Source organism: Cibotium barometz, chromosome 28, assembly GCF_041138505.1.
Source record: "Cibotium barometz isolate CiBa-2024 chromosome 28, ASM4113850v1, whole genome shotgun sequence".
Lineage (NCBI taxonomy): Eukaryota > Viridiplantae > Streptophyta > Polypodiopsida > Cyatheales > Cibotiaceae > Cibotium > Cibotium barometz.
In genome coordinates this window covers 24699360-24720970 of record NC_141073.1, presented here as the reverse complement: position 1 = coordinate 24720970, position 21611 = coordinate 24699360, and the positions used below count along the sequence as shown (strand labels likewise).

The following is a 21611-nucleotide window of genomic DNA, read 5'->3' as shown; positions in this document are numbered from 1 at the left end:
CATCCTACTTTATGAAGAGCCACCTATAATTGTTAAAATCAAGATTAAATACTTGATTCTAACACAATCATCAACATACTACCACACACGCATAGGAAACACATACACCAAGTATCTTTTGACCTTCAAGAATCATCCTATAGAAGATGTATAGAGAATGCTTAGTAGATGCTTGAGTATTTTTTTTACACTTGTCCAAACCTCATCTGCTCATATAAGAAAACACAAAACTGAGGACAATTGCCACCTCAAGCAAGAGGGATGTTGCTAGATTCTTCTATGATAGATAGGGGATGCCTAAAGTATTATTACACCATGCTGCTAGGTCGGTATCATGGGTGATTCCATATTAAATACTAACGGGCTAGTGTTATCATTGTATACATATTTAGGCCATGCTAGTGTTATTGGTATTATGAGTGGCTTATGGTGAGTTTAGAAAGTCTATGATCATCTTGATTCAAGATAGAAAGGACATCTCACCTTTGATTCCAGAACGAACCCCAATTTCAGTGAATGAGGAGACACTTAAAATAGTTAGTTGAATGCTTTGGTTGATTTTACAAAAAAATGAGATTGAGGTTATGAAAGCGACTAACCATTTAGTCAAAAAGTAGGATTTTGCTATGTATGTTTGTACGTATGCATGTATGTATGTGTGATGGGCATTATGAACACAACTTAGGCGCCTTACACAAATGCTTGTGGACACGCTTGTTGTGCATGCAGGCAGGACAACAACTTTTTGTGTGCTATGGTCGTGCTGTATGGACTCACAAAGGTCTTTTGGTTGACCAATAGAAAGGACTAAAGGTGAAGTGGTCATGCCCATAGGCTAGTGCATAGGAGAATTGAAGCTGTGCATACACATTCTGTTTGGGGACCCGAGTTACAGCATCCCTTTGCTTTTGTTGGGTGGTGGTGCCGGACGAAAGTTGGGTGTGAATTCGATTGTGAGGTATGATTTCCTTGTTGGGTGTGAATTCGATTGTGAGTTGTTGGATGTGTGAAGCATCCTCCAAACGATGATTGGCCGATAGCTGGTCTGCGTGTGAAAGGCCCCTTCTACACACACACACACACACCAATATGCCTTTATGCCTCGAAAAGATGGTTATTTTTGCCTTTGATTCCTCTTTTGTTTACCCATCCTTGTGCTGCTGAGTTTTTTTTTTTCCTTTTTCGGGGCCCGGGATTCCCTCGAAGATGCAGCCCTAAGCAGAGTTACAGCCTAAGGGAAGCAGAGAGCCGGCGCCGCCTCCTCCTCCTCCTCTTTGCTGCAGTACAATTCGGTAAGAATTTGTGTGCACCAGACTTTTAACACATCATCATGTTGTTGAGAAGTCGATTTTTTGGTGGGTTTTGGGATCTGTTAACTGTTCTCTGCGTTTAGAGAGAGAGAGAGAGAGAGAGAGAGAGAGAGAGAGAGAGAGAGGCTTTGTGGCAAAGCTTTTCTTGCTTTTTTTGCCCCCCCCTCTGTCGTGGGGCAGGCAAGCTCCCTTTTCCCAAATTTCTATTGGTTTTCATCATCGCCCACCTGCAGTGCTTTCTCCATTTTGCCCTCTCACCCCTGATTTCAAAGGTATTCTGCACAAAATACATGGTGCTGAAGGTCAGCAAGTTCCTTATTCATTGCAAATTCAAGCTCGTCACCGACACAGGTAAACTATTGAACTGCTTTCTGGCTTATCTATTTTTAAATTGTACAACTTCCACCGTGTTTGAGGTCACATAGTATTAGGGTTTTAGAGAGCTTGGGCTCCATAGAATTAGGGTTTCACAGAAAGAACATTAGCATTAGGACTTCAGAGCCCATTGATTCCATAGCATTAGGTTTTGACTGCATCAGGGTTCCCTAGCATCAGGGTTGCATAGAATCAGGGTTTCAGCCAGAACATTAGCATTAGGGTTTTAGAGGTCGTTGGTTTCATAACACTAGGGTATAGAATATATATATACTCTCTTTGCGTATTTCACCCTAAAACATAGTGAAGTGTTTGTTTTTGCAGCTAAATCGGACAACCTCCTTGTGTTTTGCTGTGATCAATTGATCCGAAAATAGTACCATTACTTAAAAGCAACACAGTCGAATCCAATGCGTCTGTCTGTAATCTGCTGTTCAGGGAGCTTCTCTGTCAATGAGCTACTACACTACATGTTTTCTGCTCCAGGGTTTCTTGCAATGTATGGTTTCTGTGGTGTGGGCTATGCAGGTCAAGCTTGTACCTTAGCTCTTTCAGGAAAACCCTCTACTGGCGAGTTTCGAAGAGAGAAAAAGAATGCCAATTTCAGTGTGCAAAGATTGTGAAAGAATTCAAGCTTATTGGAACAATTCAATTTCACACGTCTCACATGGGGATTTGAGGGAGTACGAATCCTACTCTAAATCGAAAACAGTGAGACTGCTTCCTATTTGGTTCTCATGGTTGGTGTGGCTTCAATGCTTCTGTGAAATTCTGTGTGTGATTTTAACAGGTCTTCCAAGAATGCATTCCATGACTTTTTGCCAGTATAGTCACGGAGGCAGTTGCAAGGACTTCAATCAAATCCATGCCGGGGTCCTCACAAATATCTGGACCAGTTGCATATGATGGAAATGATGTGAGATTTGTAGCAGAAAACGAGAGCGTTGCTCTTCCTCGCGGCAAAGCTACTTGGCTTACAGCAAGGGATGAAATTGAAGAGCATTCTCCATCCAGAAAAGATGGGATTGACTCAGCCAAAGAACATGAGCTTCGGAAATCCTACTGCTCTTTTCTAAGAGATCTTGGACTCAAATTGAGAATGTAAGGTTTATTTTGATCGTTGCAATGCTGGCCCTTTGTTGTGGATAATCTAATCATGGAATGCTGCGAAGACTAAACATACCTGTAAGGTTCATGCTAAGCTTGTAACTCATAAAGGACCATGGTAGCTTCATTTACTTGTTTTACCCATGCTACTACTATGGGCATCTATAGTTGGTTCATTTACTTGTTACCTATGCTGCTTCATTTACTTGTTACTTCTATGGGCATATGCAATTGGTTCCATTGAGGAGGGCAAAGTGATCAGCCTGGCAGACAGAATTGAGTGAGATTATACTGATAGTTAGGATCTTAACTAAGACCGCAGTAAACAACAAACTTGCAGAGAGCAAAATGTTGAACAGTGCAGCCTCTTCTATTTCCTTGGGAAGTATTTACTGAAGCGATAGGATCAAATGGGTAGTAAATGTTGTTACTGCTTCCAAAATGTCAGTTAGGGAGAGAAATCCACCATGTACATACTCAAGCTCCTACATGGTGGGCATCTACTTTGCTTCTGCATGGACGTAGAGCTGCATGGCATAGTTTAGCTATATCATCGGCTGAAGCCTAAGAGATTAACCAGGAAGTTCTCTTTTTTTTTTGTGCGCCATTAATCTTTTGGATTTGTTACAAGCATGTAAGCTTGTTCATGCTCTTGTACAGAATCAAACCACATGCCTTTTGTGCACATCGTGGAGTGATAGGCTCTATGGGCCTTCTTCTTGTCAAAATAATGGGGAGTATGCACAATGGAAGTAATAGTTCATGGCAAGATAGAGCAACATATATGAGAGAGAGCAAGAACACAAGATGTATAGAAAGCTTCTATACTACCTTCTATTTCAGCCACTCCAAATTTGGCTTAACCTTCACCCTCAAGTGTTGTGTTACTTGTGTTACAAAAAGTGAAGCCTCCTGCCCTTTATATAGGGTTCACCAAGGGCTAGGGTTGGCCTACATGACCTTTTTCTCTCACCCTTTATTACTTGTACATCATACATTTCAACACCCCCTCTCAATGCCACCATTGGGACAATGCCAGACATGGAGCAAGGTGAGCATTGGACATACAAGAACAAAATGATCCCCTCTCAACCATAGGATAGATGACAAGATAGGTAGCCTTTATAAATTAGGCTTTTACAAAAGTGATGAATTATAGAGTAATGTGATTCACTCCCAATTCTAGTAAGCATGCTTCACTTCTCAACTAGAAGAGTTGCTCGCTATGTTAGGAACTTACAAAATTCCCCTCAGCCTTAGTAACATCTTTGGTACAATCTCTTCCAAAATGGCCTATTTCACCACACTTGTTACACTTTCTCTTTGACGGATCTTTCTTGAAGCATTGGGCTTCAACATGCCCTTTCTTCTTGCAAAAAGCACATTTCAAGTTGGATTTAAGCGTACCATGTTTCATCACAAAGGCTTGAGTTTTTGATGTAGATGTAGATTCACCCTTTGCTTTGACTCTTACATCTTCTTCAAGAAGTGCTGCAATAATACTTTCAAATGTTGGATTTGGAAGGTGCTTCAATGTCGTCACAAGGCTATCGAACGATGGAGGCATGCTCTTCAAGAGCACGGCAATAGCATTATCTTCTTCAACTTTAGCATCAATACTTGCAAGTTGTCCTATAATGCTATTCATCTCGTTGATGAAATCTCCAAGGGAGCCATCCTCCTGCATCTCAAGACCAAAAAACTTCACCTTAAGTGCAATCTTTGAGTGCTTTGCCTTGGGCCCTGGCTCCATAAAGCTTCTCAAGCTCATGCCAAGCCTCTTTTACCGATTTCATACCTGCCACAAGATGGATGAGTTTTTTATGCATGTGAAGTGCAATGATAGCATGAGCTTGCTCATCATCTTCTACCATCTCGTGATCTTCAACTTCTTCGTGCCTTTTACCGAAGGCCATAAACCTTTGAGCATTAGCATATATCTTACTTGAACTTGTCAAGTATGGAAACCCTCGCCATCAAACTTCTCAATCGAGGCTTTGATCTCCTTCGACATGATTGATAAGGGGTAGGAGATGTCTTACCACTTGCAAAAAACAAGGGCAGTGTCTAACTTTGTTTACAAGGCGGAAAATAATTCAAGATTGATTTGATGAACAAAGAACACCTCTTGGTTTTGATAAACAAGAGCAAGTGAATCGGTTAGCTTTGTAATCCTTAGAGAAAGGTTTTTTTTAAATATAAAAAATAATAATAATAAAAAGACTCAAAGGTTTTTTTTAAACCTTAGAGTCGCATTTTTTTTTTGATAAACAAGAGCAAGTGAATCGGTTAGCTTTGCAATCCTTAGAGAAAGGTTTTTTTAAATATAAACAAAAATAAAAATAAAAAGACTCAAAGGTTTTTTTTAAACCTTAGAGTCGCATTTTTTTGGGGTAAAAAAACGCATGCGTCTGCGTTATGCGCCGAGCTGCTACCTGTCTTGAAGCGCTACTTTTTGCGTTGTCTTTGTTGTAGCAGCCTAAGTGTTGCTTACCACAGCAACACGGTTGTTGCATAAGCAACAGCAACCACCTGGCAAGCGCACCAGTCTAGTGACGGAAAAACGGTGACGGACGACGGCGACAGTCAGCAGTGAGACGGGCGGTGTCACCAGGAGGTGAAACTTTTTGCAGTTGTTTTCCTTATTTACATTTCTTTATAAATATATATATATTTTTCTTTTCTTTCTCTTTGGTTGCTGTTGCTTTCCCCCGGGATCTCTTGGAAGGGCTTGGGCCATTGCAATGTCAGAATGGGTCAGCCAGTGGGACTTTGGACCAATGGTTGGCTAAGCCTGAGAACTGCACTGAAAGATGATTGACAGTGTCCAGGACATGGGCACTGAAAGATGAATGACAGTGTCCAGGACATGGCCACTGAATGAGGGTATAGGCCGGTTTACACTAGTAAGTGGCCGCCACCGAAATGTGAATGTATCTTGAATTCTAAGCAAATTCTGAAGTGACCATAGTGGTCAAAGATGGTCAGGAGACCAGAAGGAATGCAGATGACATTATCCCTAAAATCTAGGAAACTGCTATTTTTGGCAGTGTCGGAATTGAAAAGTGTTCGCGTCAATTTGTGCGGAATGTCAAGGGGACCAAAAGCTGACAAAGGACTGTTGTGAGAATGTGAACCAGTCAGGAGATTTTTAGCCTGGAAGATTGCATGTGGAAAAGGCTTAAAAATGTGCCAAGTGTCAAATTTTGGTACATTTTCCTCATTGAGAAGAGGGAAGCGTGGGAATTTGGAGAAGGAGGCTCATTTTGCAGCAATCGTGTGGTTTTCTTGCAGGAGAAACAGCTATGGTGGTGCACTCCCTTGCCCTACAACTCATCAATTGAGGGTTGAGCTTGCTCCCCACAGTCTCTCTCTCTCTTTCTCTCTCTTGCAGACTATGGAAATACTCTCATCAGATAAAATCAGGTACAATTGTGTGAATTTCATGCTTATATGCAAAGGCTAGTTGCCTCTTTGAACAGGAACAGGTGTAGTTCCTACACCAAAGCAGGGACAGAAGAGGGTAATAACCTCTTCAAAACAATGCTGTTTCAGCACTGTTTAGGTGCTGTTTTTGGGCTGTTATGTTGCCCAGTTGATGCCAAAATGCAGTAGGACTTCGTTAAAGTCCTCCAGGACAGTGCAAGGGTTATTTTGGGCTGAAAACAGAGCTGAAAACAGGTCTGTGCAGAAAATTACAGCAAGCTGAATTGTGATGTTTTGGACTCCATTGGGTAGCTTGATGCCTATGGAAGTGAGCCTGTCAGTTGGGATTCATTCTGAGATGTTATGGAACAGTTTTAATGCAGTTATGCTGGCAAAATTCTCCTAGAATTTGTAAAATTCAGCTGATGTAAGTAGAGTGCTTTGTTGCACTTGTGCTTTGTAATTTCCAACCTTTTAACAATAAAGAAATACCGCAAGGGGCGCCGGACTTCGGGGCCAATGTGTTGTTGAGCGAGGGAGCGAGGATTCTGTGAATGTGTGTCTCAGTAAGTCCAGGTTATTTGTGAATGAATTACCGCTTTATGTGTCCATAGACCGGTTTTATGGTTCCATTGCCGGGATAGGGTCCTCTTTTCTGCAAGAGCCCGGACACGGATTGGATTGGGTGAACAAGAGACACACATAGTGAGGTACAACTGATTACAGGTGAGAAAGAGTACGGTCTCTTTCTTTGGATACAGGTTCCCTTAAACTTTCAGTTGACAGTATGACAGACAAAGGGAAAGGTAAGCTCCCTGTCGAAGAGAGTTCCTCTTCTACTCGCAGACAGCATATAGAGGTGACAGGTGCACAGGTGTCAGCCTCTGCTCGGATGGAGCCAGTAGTACAGCCAGTCTTGTTAGTGGAAGAACAGGAACAAGAGGATTTATTTCATGCGCAGCTCCTGAGCATGGTTGGTACCTTTGAACAATTGGTGAAGAATCCCAGGATGAAGAGGTATTTGCAGTCAAGGACAGGGGATTCCCAGGCTGAATCATCTCAGCATGTAGTTGAGAGGGCACAGGAACAAATGCCAAGGATGCCACAGCATGTAGAGCAGACACCAGCAGTGGCAGCTGATCCAGTGCAGCATGTTACACAGGCACAGGTACATGCATTTAATGGCTAGGAAAGTAATGTGCAAAGGGTCATGCCGACCATTCCTCCATTCGTTGCTTTCCAGCCTGGCTATTTTGGTGGTGGATCTGTTTTCCAGGCCATGGCTAGACCGCCCACAGTTTTGCCAGGATTGATGTCAAGAGGGTCACCAGGAATGATGCCTATGGAAGCTGTGAACCCTCTTTATGCCAATATAGGTATGCAGCCCCGATTTCAAACTTATTTTAGTCCAGTTTTGGGGCCTGCAGCGCCTGTCAGTGTGGCTGAATTTTCTCAACCTAGTGGACAAAGAGCAGTAAGGACTGATGCAGAAAAGGTGCAAAAGGATTACAAAGAAGGAGGTCAAGCAGTAAAGTTTGAGACTTTCAGTGGGATGCAGGACAAATTGAAAGCGCTGACTTTCATTCAGCAGTTTGATGCAGCATATACTGGGGGTAATTTTACAGAGTCTTCTAAGGTGCGGAAGGCTGCTACTTTCTTAAAAGGTAATGCATTGCAGTGGTGGACCTCACTGCTGATGCAAGGACAAGCACCTGCTACATGGGTTCAGTTTAAGCAGCAGTTCTCTTTTGCCTGGCTTACAAATACTTTTGAAGTGGATGTTATGACAGCATGGCACAAACTTGATGCAGCCAACTGTGTAAATTTGGAAGAGTATAATAAGAAGTTTTGGGATGCACTCTTGCCAGTAACTTCCTACAGGACAGTGCCATTGTCAGAGCAAATAGAGAAGTATTGCTGTGGTTTGTCCAAAGAAATCAGGGATTATTGCATTAAGACCAATGTTTCTAATATGACTCAGCTCATTGAGAATGCAAACATGGCTAATGCATTGCTACAGGGAGGTTCACGTGGCTTTAAGAGTACAGTGAAGAAGGAACCTCAAGACAAAGGACAGAAGAGGCCACTATATGGCAAGTCATTTGAAGAGAGAAAGGCATTGATGCAAGCTGGGAAATGTTTCATCTGTGAACAGAAAGGGCATATGGCTGCAAAATGCCCACAACAGCCAGTAAAAGATGCCGAGGATAAACAAGGGCCACCCAAGAAGAAGACAATGCCGAGTGCAGGATTGATACCTGACATGGTTGGTGACCAGCCATGTGATGATGCGACAGAATTGTGCAGAGCATGGGGTAAAATCAGAGATGCTACAGTGCTGATTTTCTTTGACCCTGGTGCTCGAGCCAACTTTATTTCACCAGCATTGGCAGCCAAGTTAGGAATTCGTGCTGAAGAGATGGGACCAGTTGGACAGGCAGATTTGGCATGCCCTGGGCATTCAGTTCCTGTCACTCCCATACTTGGCAAACTTCACATGCATATACAGAGTTATGTCGACACAGAGGAGTTTCTTATCATGCCCTTGGAAGGATGTGATGTCCTATTGGGAATTCCATGGTGTCATAGGAAACATGCAGTGTTGGATGCTTTCAACAGGAAAATCACAATTGTACATAGGGACAAGACTCATGTTCTGGATGTGAAGCTGAAAGGAGAGTCTGTCCCAGTTATTTCTGCCTTTTGAACCTAAATTCTGAATGACCTGTACATTTGTATTATATGTTTGTCAATGTACAGTTTTGACGTTTGTTGTCAATGACTTAATCAATGAATGAACTTTCAGTGCTTTGAAGTTGTATCTGTTACGCTTCAAATGAATGATTTACATGTTGTGACACTAATAGTACAAGATATATGCTATCGCCCTGTGTTGCATCCGGAAACATGTATTTGAAAGGCTTGAACCTGCGATGGCACAAATGGTAGTGGGGAATTCCTATCATCGCCCCGTGTCATCCGTTGGCACGAGATACATGCGATGACACTAATCACCTGGGGAATCTTGTGATCGTCCTGTGTCATCCGTTTGCATGTGGACTTGCAATCGAGGTCGCTTGCTTCTTTCAAGAGGGGGGTATGTCACCAGGAGGTGAAACTTTTTGCAGTTGTTTTCCTTATTTACATTTCTTTATAAATATATATATATTTTTCTTTTCTTTCTCTTTGGTTGCTGTTGCTTTCCCCCAGGATCTCTTGGAAGGGCTTGGGCCATTGCAATGTCAGAATGGGTCAGCCAGTGGGACTTTGGACCAATGGTTGGCTAAGCCTGAGAACTGCACTGAAAGATGATTGACAGTGTCCAGGACATGGGCACTGAAAGATGAATGACAGTGTCCAGGACATGGCTACTGAATGAGGGTATAGGCCGGTTTACACTAGTAAGTGGCCGCCACCAAAATGTGAATGTATCTTGAATTCTAAGCAAATTCTGAAGTGACCATAGTGGTCAAAGATGGTCAGGAGACCAGAAGGAATGCAGATGACATCATCCCTAAAATCTAGGAAACTGCTATTTTTGGCAGTGTCGGAATTGAAAAGTGTTCGCGTCAATTTGTGCGGAATGTCAAGGGGACCAAAAGCTGACAAAGGACTGTTGTGAGAATGTGAACCAGTCAGGAGATTTTTAGCCTGGAAGATTGCATGTGGAAAAGGCTTAAATATGTGCCAAGTGTCAAATTTTGGTACATTTTCCTCATTGAGAAGAGGGAAGCGTGGGAATTTGGAGAAGGAGGCTCATTTTGCAGCAATCGTGTGGTTTTCTTGCAGGAGAAACAGCTATGGTGGTGCACTCCCTTGCCCTACAACTCATCAATTGAGGGTTGAGCTTGCTCCCCACAGTCTCTCTCTCTCTTTCTCTCTCTTGCAGACTATGGAAATACTCTCATCAGATAAAATCAGGTACAATTGTGTGAATTTCATGCTTATATGCAAAGGCTAGTTGCCTCTTTGAACAGGAACAGGTGTAGTTGGTTCCTACACCAAAGCAGGGACAGAAGAGGGTAATAACCTCTTCAAAACAATGCTGTTTCAGCACTGTTTAGGTGCTGTTTTTGGGCTGTTATGTTGCCCAGTTGATGCCAAAATGCAGTAGGACTTCGTTAAAGTCCTCCAGGACAGTGCAAGGGTTATTTTGGGCTGAAAACAGAGCTGAAAACAGGTCTGTGCAGAAAATTACAGCAAGCTGAATTGTGATGTTTTGGACTCCATTGGGTAGCTTGATGCCTATGGAAGTGAGCCTGTCAGTTGGGATTCATTCTGAGATGTTATGGAACAGTTTTAATGCAGTTATGCTGGCAAAATTCTCCTAGAATTTGTAAAATTCAGCTGATGTAAGTAGAGTGCTTTGTTGCACTTGTGCTTTGTAATTTCCAACCTTTTAACAATAAAGAAATACCGCAAGGGGCGCCGGACTTCGGGGCCAATGTGTTGTTGAGCGAGGGAGCAAGGATTCTGTGAATGTGTGTCTCAGTAAGTCCAGGTTATTTGTGAATGAATTACCGCTTTATGTGTCCATAGACCGGTTTTAGGCGGCGACTGCGTTTCTTTTCCAGAAAAAATGCGATGCGCTGAACTGCACGTTGATGCGCCGGCTACGATTTTGCTAGTTAACTGTTGTGTTCGTTGAAGGGCTGCCACACATGCTACTTATCAAGTTGTTGCATAAGCAATAAAGGCTGGTCGCTCATGGCGGCAGTGTTGATAGCGACGGAAGCTTTGGACGGAAAAAACCAAAAAATTACCAAATTTGGCTTGCGTTTTTTCATTCTTCTCTTCCCGCTTTCTCCTTCTTCTTCTTGTTGATGGTGAGGATCGTCTTCTTCTTCTTCTTCCAAGCTTCAAGAACTTGTTGAAGCTCTTTTATTGCCTTCCTTCTTGATGCGTTCTTGCTTCTCACCTTCTTCTACCACCTTCCTTCTTGATGAGAATGTGAATGGCTTATGATAGTGAGAGAAAGAAAGGGGGATTGAAGGGGAACTTAGCCTTTGCAAGGCTCTGATACCATGTCAAAATAATGGGGAGTATGCACAACGGAAGCAATAGTTGATGGCAAGATAGAGCAACATATATGAGAGAGAGCAAGAACACAAGATGTATAGAAAGCTTCTATATTACCTTCTATTTTAGCCACTCCAAAGTTGGCTTAACCTTCACCCTCTCGTGTTGTGTAACTTCTGTTACAAAAAGTGAAGCCTCTTGCCTTTTATATAGGGTTCACCAAGGGCTAGGGTTGGGCTAACCCTAAATCCCTTTTCCACCCACATGTCCACTTTATTTGGGTTGTGTTCACCCCTACATGACCTCTTTCTCTCATCCTTTATCACTTGACATCATATATTTCAACACTTCCTTGGATGCTTGGGGGCATGTTTCATACTTTCACTCTTGCACTCTTGGTGAAACCACAGATTCCATGGGAAAGAGGCATTTGGCTCAGCCCACCATGGTGCTAGTTGCAAAGCATTTGTTTGCACTAGTTAGGATAGCACTTTTGTATGTTTTACATGCTGGTCACAAGCTGTCCAAAAGGTGAATGAAGAGAGAAAGAAAGAAAGAAAGTTATATTAACGTCTACGGAAGACCCCAAGGGCCTACCAAAAGTAATACAATGGTACCATGGATATACTGAGCCATGGAAAACTGAGAGAGAGAGAGAGAGAGAGAGAGAGAGAGAGAGAGAGAGTATGGTGACTAGAGAGAGAGAGAGAGAGAGAGAGAGAGAGAGAGAGAGATGTGACAAGGCTCAAGAGGGAAAGTATTGTTAGAAGTCATCTCCTGTCTATTTGTATACACCAGGGCCTCTGTTGTGGGTGTGCCCGCCCGTATATCATTTTTCCACACTCCCCGTATTTTTTCCCTATTTTTTCCATTTTTTTCTAGTGGCTGGAGGGCTGCCAGTTGATGCCAGGAGCACTCTGAAGCTGGCCGACTGCATCTGTAGCAGTCGTGGGCTGTCTGAGTGCTGGCCGACTTGTTCTGTGCAGGCGTGGGGCACCAGATGGTGGCTGACTGCTAATATCAGCAGTCGTGGACATTTATTCAGTCGTGGGCCTCTTTTAGAGCTGGCCGACTGCCCTCATGGGCTTGTATATATTGCCCCCCATCCTCCTCCACTTTCTCATTCAGTTATCTCCGGGATCTTGTGTATAGAGAAGAGTTTACACACATCTCTCTGTGTTTCTTGTGCTGATTATTTTCTGCAGTCTACTTGCTCTTGTCTACCCAAGTTTGGATATCATTTCCGCTGCATCTTCTGACATGGTATCAGAGCCCTAGGCTCTAGCAGATCTTGGGCGTTTTTCTGAGCAAGAGGGGGAGCAACAGGTTGCTGATCGGTGGACTGTTTCGGGCTGAACGGGAAGAGAAGGTGCAAGAGGAAGGCGGGCAGAGGGGCTGGACAGCCACTTGCATATATTCTGATTTTCAGATTTTTCCCACCCACCCACCCTTTCAGGTTACTCTCCGAGATGGCGGATTTACTCGAGATGGCAGAGAAGCACGTGAAGATTCCGACTCTTCCCACGTTCCCAGTGGATTGGCAGTTGGACGGGTCCAATTATGGCATCTGGAAGGTCATGATGGAGTCAGTTCTGGAGTCATATGATCTTGTTGATTTTATTATCAAAGGGGTGCCGAGGCCGGAAGCTGAGGAAGGGGAGGTTTTATCGACGAGGAAGGACCGAGAGGCACAGGCACAAATGTGGGACCGTGTCAACGCCAGGGTCCGGTCGTTTATATTCCTCAATTGCACACCAGAGGTGATCAACCATGTGAAGCACATGACGCTGGCGAGAGGCATATGGGAGCACTTGGCTTCTTTGTACAACAGGGTGTCACCCATGAAGCGGATATCCTTGGAAGTGCAGATGCGGGTTATGAACCCTGCAAAGTCTTCGACGATGCGGGAACACATTAACAAGCTGCAGGCCCTTCAGCAGGAAGTCCTTCAAGCTGGGAAAGAGATATCGTCCGAAGATATGGCCATCACGTTACTTTCCCACTTGCCTGGTCAGTATTCCGCTTTCTATTCCTCGTTGATCACGAGTGGCAGGCTCAGCACCATTACTTGGGAGGAGCTTGTGCCAATGGTCTTGGACCAGGAGGAACGTTTCACGAACCCTCCTCACGGCGGAGGTTCGGAGGCCTTTACTGGCCAACGGTCGAAAGGCCGTAACTTAGGCAAGGGGAAGGCTTCATCGGAGAAGTCTTCTGAGAAGATGTCCGACGCTGACCGCAAGAAGCTAAAGGCAGAGAGGACCTGTAATGATTGTGGCGAGAAAGGCCACTACTGGAGGCAGTGTCCCAAGCGGAAGACCGAGAAGGGTGAAGACTCCTTAGCAATCATGAAGACTCCGGCTTTTGTGCACCTGGAGGTGATGGACACCGATGTTTCATTTTCTTCAGGCAGGGAGGAGATTGGAGGACTCTCCGCAACGGATACTCGGGAGTGGATTCTCGATAGTGGTGCTTCCAGGCACATGACTCCTTCCCGTTCCGGTTTACAGGATCTCTGCAGGGTTTCTGGTCATATTCTTACTGGTGATACGTCCACTATCCCAGTTCACAGTGAGGGCAGGATGGAGATAGTTCCCGATGGCAGAGGGGGGAAGCATTCCTCCCAGGTGTTGTATGTTCCGGCACTTGGTTTTCATCTGTTGTCAGTGCATCAGGTGTGCAAGACTGGCGTACGGGTGGAGTTTGATGAGCATTTTGTTGCTCTCCGAGAGAAAGCAACAGGCCAAGTGGTTTGGGAAGGCGGAGTGGAGAATGGAGTTTACAGGCTTTCAGCACTCTCTCTCCCAGGTCCTCAGGTTTGTGATGAGTGGCACTGTGGTAATGGCTACTCAAGTGTGGATACGCTGCAGGTGCGGGCTTTCCGAGACCAAGTGGTGGATAGCTTACCAGTAGATGACAGCAGTTGGCAGGAACTTTCCAGTACTGATGTTGGTAGTTCTTGTGTTCGTGAGTCAGAGGAAGCTGAACAGGTTACTTATGCTCTGATGTCTCGTCGTGTTCGGGACATAGAACTTCCAGTAGTTGAGGATGTTCTTTCCACGGGGACCTTTCGGAAAGCCAGGCAGGTGACAGGTGTTTACTTGCAGAAGGAGGTGGTTTCTCCAGGCTTTGTGGTTCCGGATTCAGAGGGGGTGGTTGACAGGTTTCATCAGGTTTCCAGGACTTGCTTGTGCACCGTAACAGGTGTTGATCCTTGTGAGCAGTGTGATGTCTCTGTGACTCAGAAGCTGTATGGTTCATTGATCTGGTTGATGGACACCGGATTGGACGGGAGCTTCCTGATGAGGCAGTTGAGCTCTTGGTTGCAGATGTCTCTTTGTGAGGCAGGATCGCGTTTCCTGTGGTTTCTACGGCATGCGAAGGATCAGAGACTCTTTTACACAGGAGGGGGATTGTTGGATGGAATCCGACTTCGCGGTTGGAGTGACTCAGTTTGGGGAGGAGATCCGGACACGAGGAGATCTACTTATGGCCCAGGAGCAGTTTTACGGAGCAGGAGGAGGTTACATTGCAGGTTTGGGCTTCCACTAGAGGAACCCATGGTCATCCAGAGGCACTTTGTTCGTGAACAGATTGTTGCTGATGACATCTTGCTGGAGTTCTATTCGACGGAGGACAGTACGGTGGACCTCTTCACGAAGTCGCTCTCAGGATTTGCTCAGGCGGCACCCCAGGTCCCAGTGGTTGGTTACACAGCCAGGAGCTGAGAGGGGGTGTTAGAAGTCATCTCCTGTCTATTTGTATACATCAGGGCCTCTGTTGTGGGTGTGCCCGCCCGTATATCATTTTTCCACACTCCCGGTATTTTTTCCCTATTTTTCCCATTTTTTTCTAGTGGCTGGAGGGCTGCCAGTTGATGCCAGGAGCACTCTGAAGCTGGCCGACTGCATCTGTAGCAGTCGTGGGCTGTCTGAGTGCTGGCCGACTTGTTCTGTGCAGGCGTGGGGCACCAGATGCCGGCCGATTGCTAATATCAGCAGTCGTGGACATTTATTCAATCGTGGGCCTCTTTTAGAGCTGGCCGACTGCCCTCATGGGCTTGTATATATTGCCCCCCATCCTCCTCCACTTTCTCATTCAGTTATCTCTGGGATCTTGTGTATAGAGAAGAGTTTACACACATCTCTCTGTGTTTCTTGTGCTGATTATTTTCTGCAGTCTACTTGCTCTTGTCTACCCAAGTTTGGATATCATTTCCGCTGCATATTCTGACAAGTATTGCATCACTCAATGATGGTTTATTGATTGATGATAAACCCCTTCATAAGTACATGCTTTTGTAGGCTAGTAGAGTTATCTTTTGATCCATAGAAATCATACACACACACTCTACCGATGACACATGGCACACTTATCCTATCCCCTATGAGAGGGTGCTCACGCACATTGAACCCCAAATCCTAACCCTGCTTCGGAGCGAAGGTGGAGATGCCAGAAAAACCTTCAATAGTCATTGTGGTTTGGACTCTAGACTGCATCATGTGCTCAATGGCACCAATACCCGAGCTCTCATGTCAGGCTTGATATAAGAGCTTGACCATAGATGACAGCTTGCATCAGTCTGTCCCCCCCCCCCCCCCCCCTCCCCCCTCCACACACACACATCTAAATAGGGATATGCAGAAAAAAATGGTTCCTTTATAAGATTCAAGGCTTATTACAAAGATGGAACGCACACACATAGAGGAAAAGACTTATTACAATAATTTTGGACCACCAAGGCAGAGAGCTCATGATCCCACAATATTGGCTTTTAGAAAGTCCAGTCATAATCTTCCTCTTTTAGAGAAAAATTATCCATGATAGTGGCTGCATGTTTTACTATAGACGATGCTTGTGCTTCATGGACTTTTTCTTCATCTTTTGTGTTACATGCACGCTCACCTGAATGTGACGTGGACATGCTTCTATCCATGGCGAGCTCAAAGGTTAAGTACGTGGCCGGATTCATGTGTTTGTAAGGGTTATCGTACCAAATCATTGTAATATTGTCCACGCATCCAAGAGTGATTGGGCTATTATGTGAACACACTCAGTCATAGTTGCATTCCGCACCTGTACTCATCCGATGACTACCTTCAGTGCTTTCCGTACCACTCCATACGTACCGTACCTCGTACGGATAAGGTCTTCGTATCAAATATGAGGTTCAATGTACAACACTTATTTGGCCTGTTTTTTAACTATTTTAGTCAGTGGTCATTGCTTAGCAGTTAATAGATTAGTTTTCATTTCAGTATCACGATTGTCTTTCATGCTATTTTTGTATGGATGCTAGATATTTCTTATTTTACGTACATACATACTAAAAAACGTGAACGTACTTATCTTGATGTATACTTTACTACTCGTACCATACCACACCGTACCTAAAGTACTCAACCACTATGCACTCAGTGGGACATTATTAGGGTTGGTAGCCAACTCAACAACATTAGACACTTTAAATAGGAATCTAGGCTTTAGCCATATTCATTCATTGAGCCAAGGTTGGATCAAAACGCACGTATGGATCCAATCCGTACCGTACATCCGTACCGTGCGGGGATCCGTACGTACGGATCGATCCGTACGTCGTTTTTTTTTTGGGGGGGGGGGGGGGGGGGGGGGGGGGGGGGGGCTTTGCTTTGCTCTGCTTGCCTGCGAGATAAACGTTCGCCTGCGATAAACGTTTTTTTTTTTGGGTTTTGCCTGCGATAGCGTCTGGACTCCGTACGGCGCACATCTTCCGGTAAGGGCCTCTACAGTCTCTCTCTCTCTCTCTCTCTCTCTTCACTACTGTTGCCTTCGCTACTGTCGCCGCCGCCTTCCTCTCGCTTCGCCCTTTTCCCCACCCACCCTTGCTCATCTTTTGTGTTCGCCTGGTCTCGCATCCTTTTCCCCACCCACCCTTGCTTAGGTCCCCAAGGCAGCAACATCACTCTCTCTCTCTCTCTCTCTCTCTCTCTCTCATAGCCTTAGCCCACCCTCTGTGGACCGTGCATAGAGCTCTCAGCCTCTCTCTCCTTCAAGTCTCTCTCTCTCTCTCTCTCTCTCTCTCTTAGCTGAGCTGCCCACTAAATATTATGCATTGCATGATTGCTGAATCCTGATTGAAATTGTATGGCATTGTGCATTGAATTTGTCAGAGCAATCATGCATTGACTTGTGATTCTAATTTCTCAGTTTTGAATTAGTAGGTTTTTGACCTTGTTGTGTCTCTATTTCGAAAGTTTTATATGTCAATGTGGACATGGACTGAAATTTTATGTAGGTGGCTGAAATTTCTGAGATTTTATGTATTTTTACCAATGGTACGTATTTTTACGTACCTTAAATTTTTTTTTCCGTACCAAACAACGTACAGTACGTACGGATCCGTACAGTACATAACGTTTGGAACCACCTTGCATTGAGCAGTCAGTCATCATTGAGTCAAGAGCAGTGCTACCATTGAGTATCTCTATTCAGCATTTGTCACATGCACTCTGCACTCAGTGCATGGTGACAAGATGGCTTATCATCAGAAGTGCAGCAGTTGTACAGTTGTAGAACCCAATAGGATGATATTTGTCGTACGCCGTGACCCCATTGTACATCCTCAGTCCAGGATAAGTCAGGCACGAGCTACGTAAGTCATTCCTCAGCCTTAGTGGGTCAGACAGTCAGTCAAGTCCCTTAACCCACCTGGCTAGAATCATTCATGCATGTAGAGTCAGTAGAAGCCTTAGGGTTTGCATCAGAAAGCACTCTGCATCTTGCATAATATGCATACATATGCCTGTGCATCATTTAGAACATCCCCAAAGCCTGCTGTAGAAACACCTCAATGACTTGATCTCGAGCCTATGCACTCCTCCCAAGGGCATGAGGAAGGGCTGCACACCTGAGGCTCAAAGAAGAAGAAGGTGGACTGTTCTACACACTGTTAGAATGCTGAAAACACATATGAATGCTGAGTTACCTTCACCAGATGACTGCTGAATGTGTTGATGATGCATAGAAGGCTGGACACTGATGCAAACAACAGTTTCAGGGCTGGAAACTGCTGTAGACTGCTGATTCAGGGCTGGATACTGCTGTGGACAGAAACGCAGGCCTGTAGGAGTGTTGATGGACTGAAACGCAGCAGTTTTGGGGCTGCTGGACAGAAGCTGCAGGGTACTGAGGCTGCTGGACAGAAAACGCAGAGGTCTTCTGCTGCTGGACAGAAAAACGCAGGTGTCTGGGGGCTGCAAACTGGCGTTGAACTGAAGATGAACTGTGGACTGAATTCAGGGCTGAATTAGACTGAAGGCAAGCACCTAGGGCTGGGCTGAAGCTATGGATCTCAAGGGCTGGAGAAGAAAGCTTATGGGCTCTAGGGCTGGATTAGTCTTGGGCTGAAAGCAATAAGAAGGAGAGCTCTTAGCACAATGAAGACTGAATGAGGAAAAGAGGCTCTAGGCAAGCCTATTTATACTAACTGGAGGTTGGTCAGATCAGCCGCTCTCCGATCCTCCGAGATCTTGCGTTCGGCTTATCTACAGTCCAAAGTCATTCTCTCTAAAGTAATAAAGCAAATACTATCTCGTTATCGGGATAGGGGGCCCTTCAGTGGGTAATTCGGGACCCCATCTGGTGTACAGTTGTCATCTATCTCTCTCTCATCTCTTTAAAGTTTGAAGTAATGAAATGGATTGCTAAACTCACGAAACTCAGGATACAGAAGACGGTGTGAGCATATTGTGTGACAGGATCAACCAATACAAAGACTTCCGCTGCATATCACATTGGTATCAGATTCAGATAGTCCACACACACCGTATCCTAGTGTGGGGGCATCCTCGGATGGTTAGATTGCGTTCCGGCACGACCACCGACTTCAGCATCATGTCTACACGAGAGAGTACTCATTAGTCGGAAGACGTCTCCCCCGAAGGAGACCTTGCTCTTCCGCCTACAGCAGACACCATAGCTTTTCTAAGAGCTCAGAACCAGCTACTCATGGAGCGTCTCCAACTCTTGGAGCCAGCAGCAGCACGTCCTTCTACACCTCCAGCAGCACCCGACTACATCTCCCTCTTCTTTCAGATGGAACAACAAAGGAGAGAGGACGAGGCCCGAAGGAGAAGAGAAAAAGAAGAAAGACGGGACTATGAGGAAGTCCAACGCAGGATCGACGAAGACCGGTGTCAGGTTGAACTCGCCGCTCGGGAACACCAACGTGAGCTTGATCGAGAACGTACGTTACTCGAACACCAACGGGAAAAGGAGGCCATACACTTGAGGTATCAGCAGCTCTCCTCAGTCTCCCCAGTCATAGGTGTCACCAGCCAGCAGCCCGCAGCAGCAACCACCATCATTCGCAATCAACCGAATTTCAGCAAGTATGATGGTAAGTGTGATCATTCTTCAGTTAATCAATTTGTTCATCAGTTTAATGCTCATTTTCCATTAGCTAGGATCACAGACCCACAAGACAAAGTCCACTTAGCGGCTCCCCATCTCACTGGTGAGGCAGTCACTTGGTGGCAGCATTGGTCTAGTATTCATACAGACCAGGCCACAGGTGTCACAGCCTTTGACTGGGACATCTTTGTCCATGACCTGAAGACCAGATTTCTCCCGCCCCAGTACATGACCGGTCTGAAAGACGAGTTCTATGGACTCAGACAGAACGGTTCCCCAGTGCTTCAGTTTTTCGGTAAGGTTATTACTTTAGCACAGCAGTTAGGGTTATCTGAGCAGGCCAAGATGGAGCAATTCATTCGTGGATTGGACTCCAACATTCGGTTCACAGTTCGTAACTTTGAACCAAGTACATATGACCGGGCTCTGACTCTCGCTGAGAATGAAGAAATGAAGCTCAACGGGGGCAAGCCCAAGCAGACATCTCAGTCCAGTACCAAACCCCAGCAGCAGCAATCAGCTGCACAGACAGGGAAAGGTAACGCATCTTCTAAAGATGCTAAGAAGGACAGCAGTAATAGCTCCAGTTTCGGGGGTAAGAAGGATAAAGAACCTAAGAAAACCCCTGATGAAAAGGCTAAAGCAGGCATTACTGGAGGTTATCTTCCTCCAGAGGAGCAAAAGAAGTACCAGTCAGAAAATAGATGTTTTTTCTGTCATATTATAGGGCATGGTAAGAAGGATTGCCACAAATGGCAAGCGGCACAAGCTGCCAAAGCCCCTTCTGCCACAGTTGCCACAGCCTCCCCAGCTCCTCTAGCCCCGCCTACTACCTCAAATGCAGTTCAACTTTTACCTTCCATGCATCCTATGCCATCCGTGGTATTTGATGCTAAGCAAGAGGGTGAGAGCGATGCTGCTCAGAAGAGCCTTATCCGAGCTTATGGCTCTGCCCAGGGCCGACAGCTTGTAGTCCTTTTCGATATGGGCAGTTCTGAAGACGCCATCTCTCCCCAGTTGGCTAATAAATTGAACTGCACTTTAGTCCCATATCATCTGGATGTGGACGGGTTTACACCTGGTCTTCGCACCCACATTTCCCAAAAGGCATAGCAGTTTGCCTTTGAAGTTCAGAAGGCCTCCTTTCAAGGAGATTTCATCGTCTCCCCTCTGTTAGGGTGTGACATGATCTTAGGAATTCAGTGGTTCCGTCAGTATGAGCCTATTCACGATTGGGGGCAGGACACTTTTACTATTTGTAAAGGTTTTCTTGAGCCTGTCATGATTCGGGGGGATAGAAGCATTCTTGGCATCCCATTGATTTCACATCTCCAAGCCAGACGAGCTATCTGCAAGGGAGCAGAAGGAGCACGCCTTTATGTTCGTGCTCAAACAGCCCCTCCCTCATTAGTAGCATCCATTACATCTTCAGTCCCTGAGTTAACAGACCTCCTATCCAGACACCAGGACATTATACTTAGGGACGATCTCCCACCCAGTCTCCCACCCTCTCGCCTTGAGGACCATCACATTGATTTGGTCCCTGGATTAGATCCTCCTAGCAGGTTTCCCTATCGTCTTTCCAAGACTTTAGAGGGCGAGTTGGAAAAGCAGTTATCTGAGCTTCTCCGAGCCGGATTCATTCAGCCTTCTTCCTCCCCATTTGCTGCACCTATCCTATTTGTCCAAAAGAAGGACAAGTCTGCACGCCTTTGTGTAGACTACAGGGCATTAAACAAACTCACTATCAAGAATAAGTTTCCTTTGCCCAGGATAGAGTACATTTTGGAGCGTTTAGACGGTGCTAAATTTTTCACTAAGATCGACCTCAAGAGTGGTTACCATCAGGTCCGCATTTTTGAAGCTGACATTCCAAAAACAGCTTTCAGGACAGAGCGTGGTTACTACGAGTTCGTAGTCATGCCTTTTGGGCTTACAAATGCACCAGCAACGTTCAATAAGATGATGTCTAGGATTTTCGCAGTC

At 45.2% G+C, this 21611-nt stretch overlaps 1 protein-coding gene across 11 annotated transcripts in view; it reads left to right on the top strand.

The window, feature by feature from the left end:
• The first annotated feature begins 1020 nt into the window (after window positions 1-1020).
• The window catches only part of LOC147622678 (cyclin-T1-4-like), a 34341-nt gene continuing 13750 nt past the window's right edge, over window positions 1021-21611 (top strand). For 3 of the 11 annotated variants that reach the window (XR_015269480.1, XM_086822251.1, XM_086822260.1), the window contains exons 1-3: window positions 1123-1661; window positions 2010-2368; window positions 2476-2786. Coding sequence is in view for 10 of the 11 variants with exons in the window: in XM_086822251.1 (XP_086678377.1) it covers window positions 2551-2786 (236 nt within the window). In the remaining variant the exon portion in view is untranslated. Of the gene's footprint in view, window positions 1662-2009; window positions 2787-21611 lie in introns of all 11 variants that reach the window. The other 8 variants (XM_086822257.1, XM_086822253.1, XM_086822254.1 and 5 more) reach the window with 8 other exon arrangements.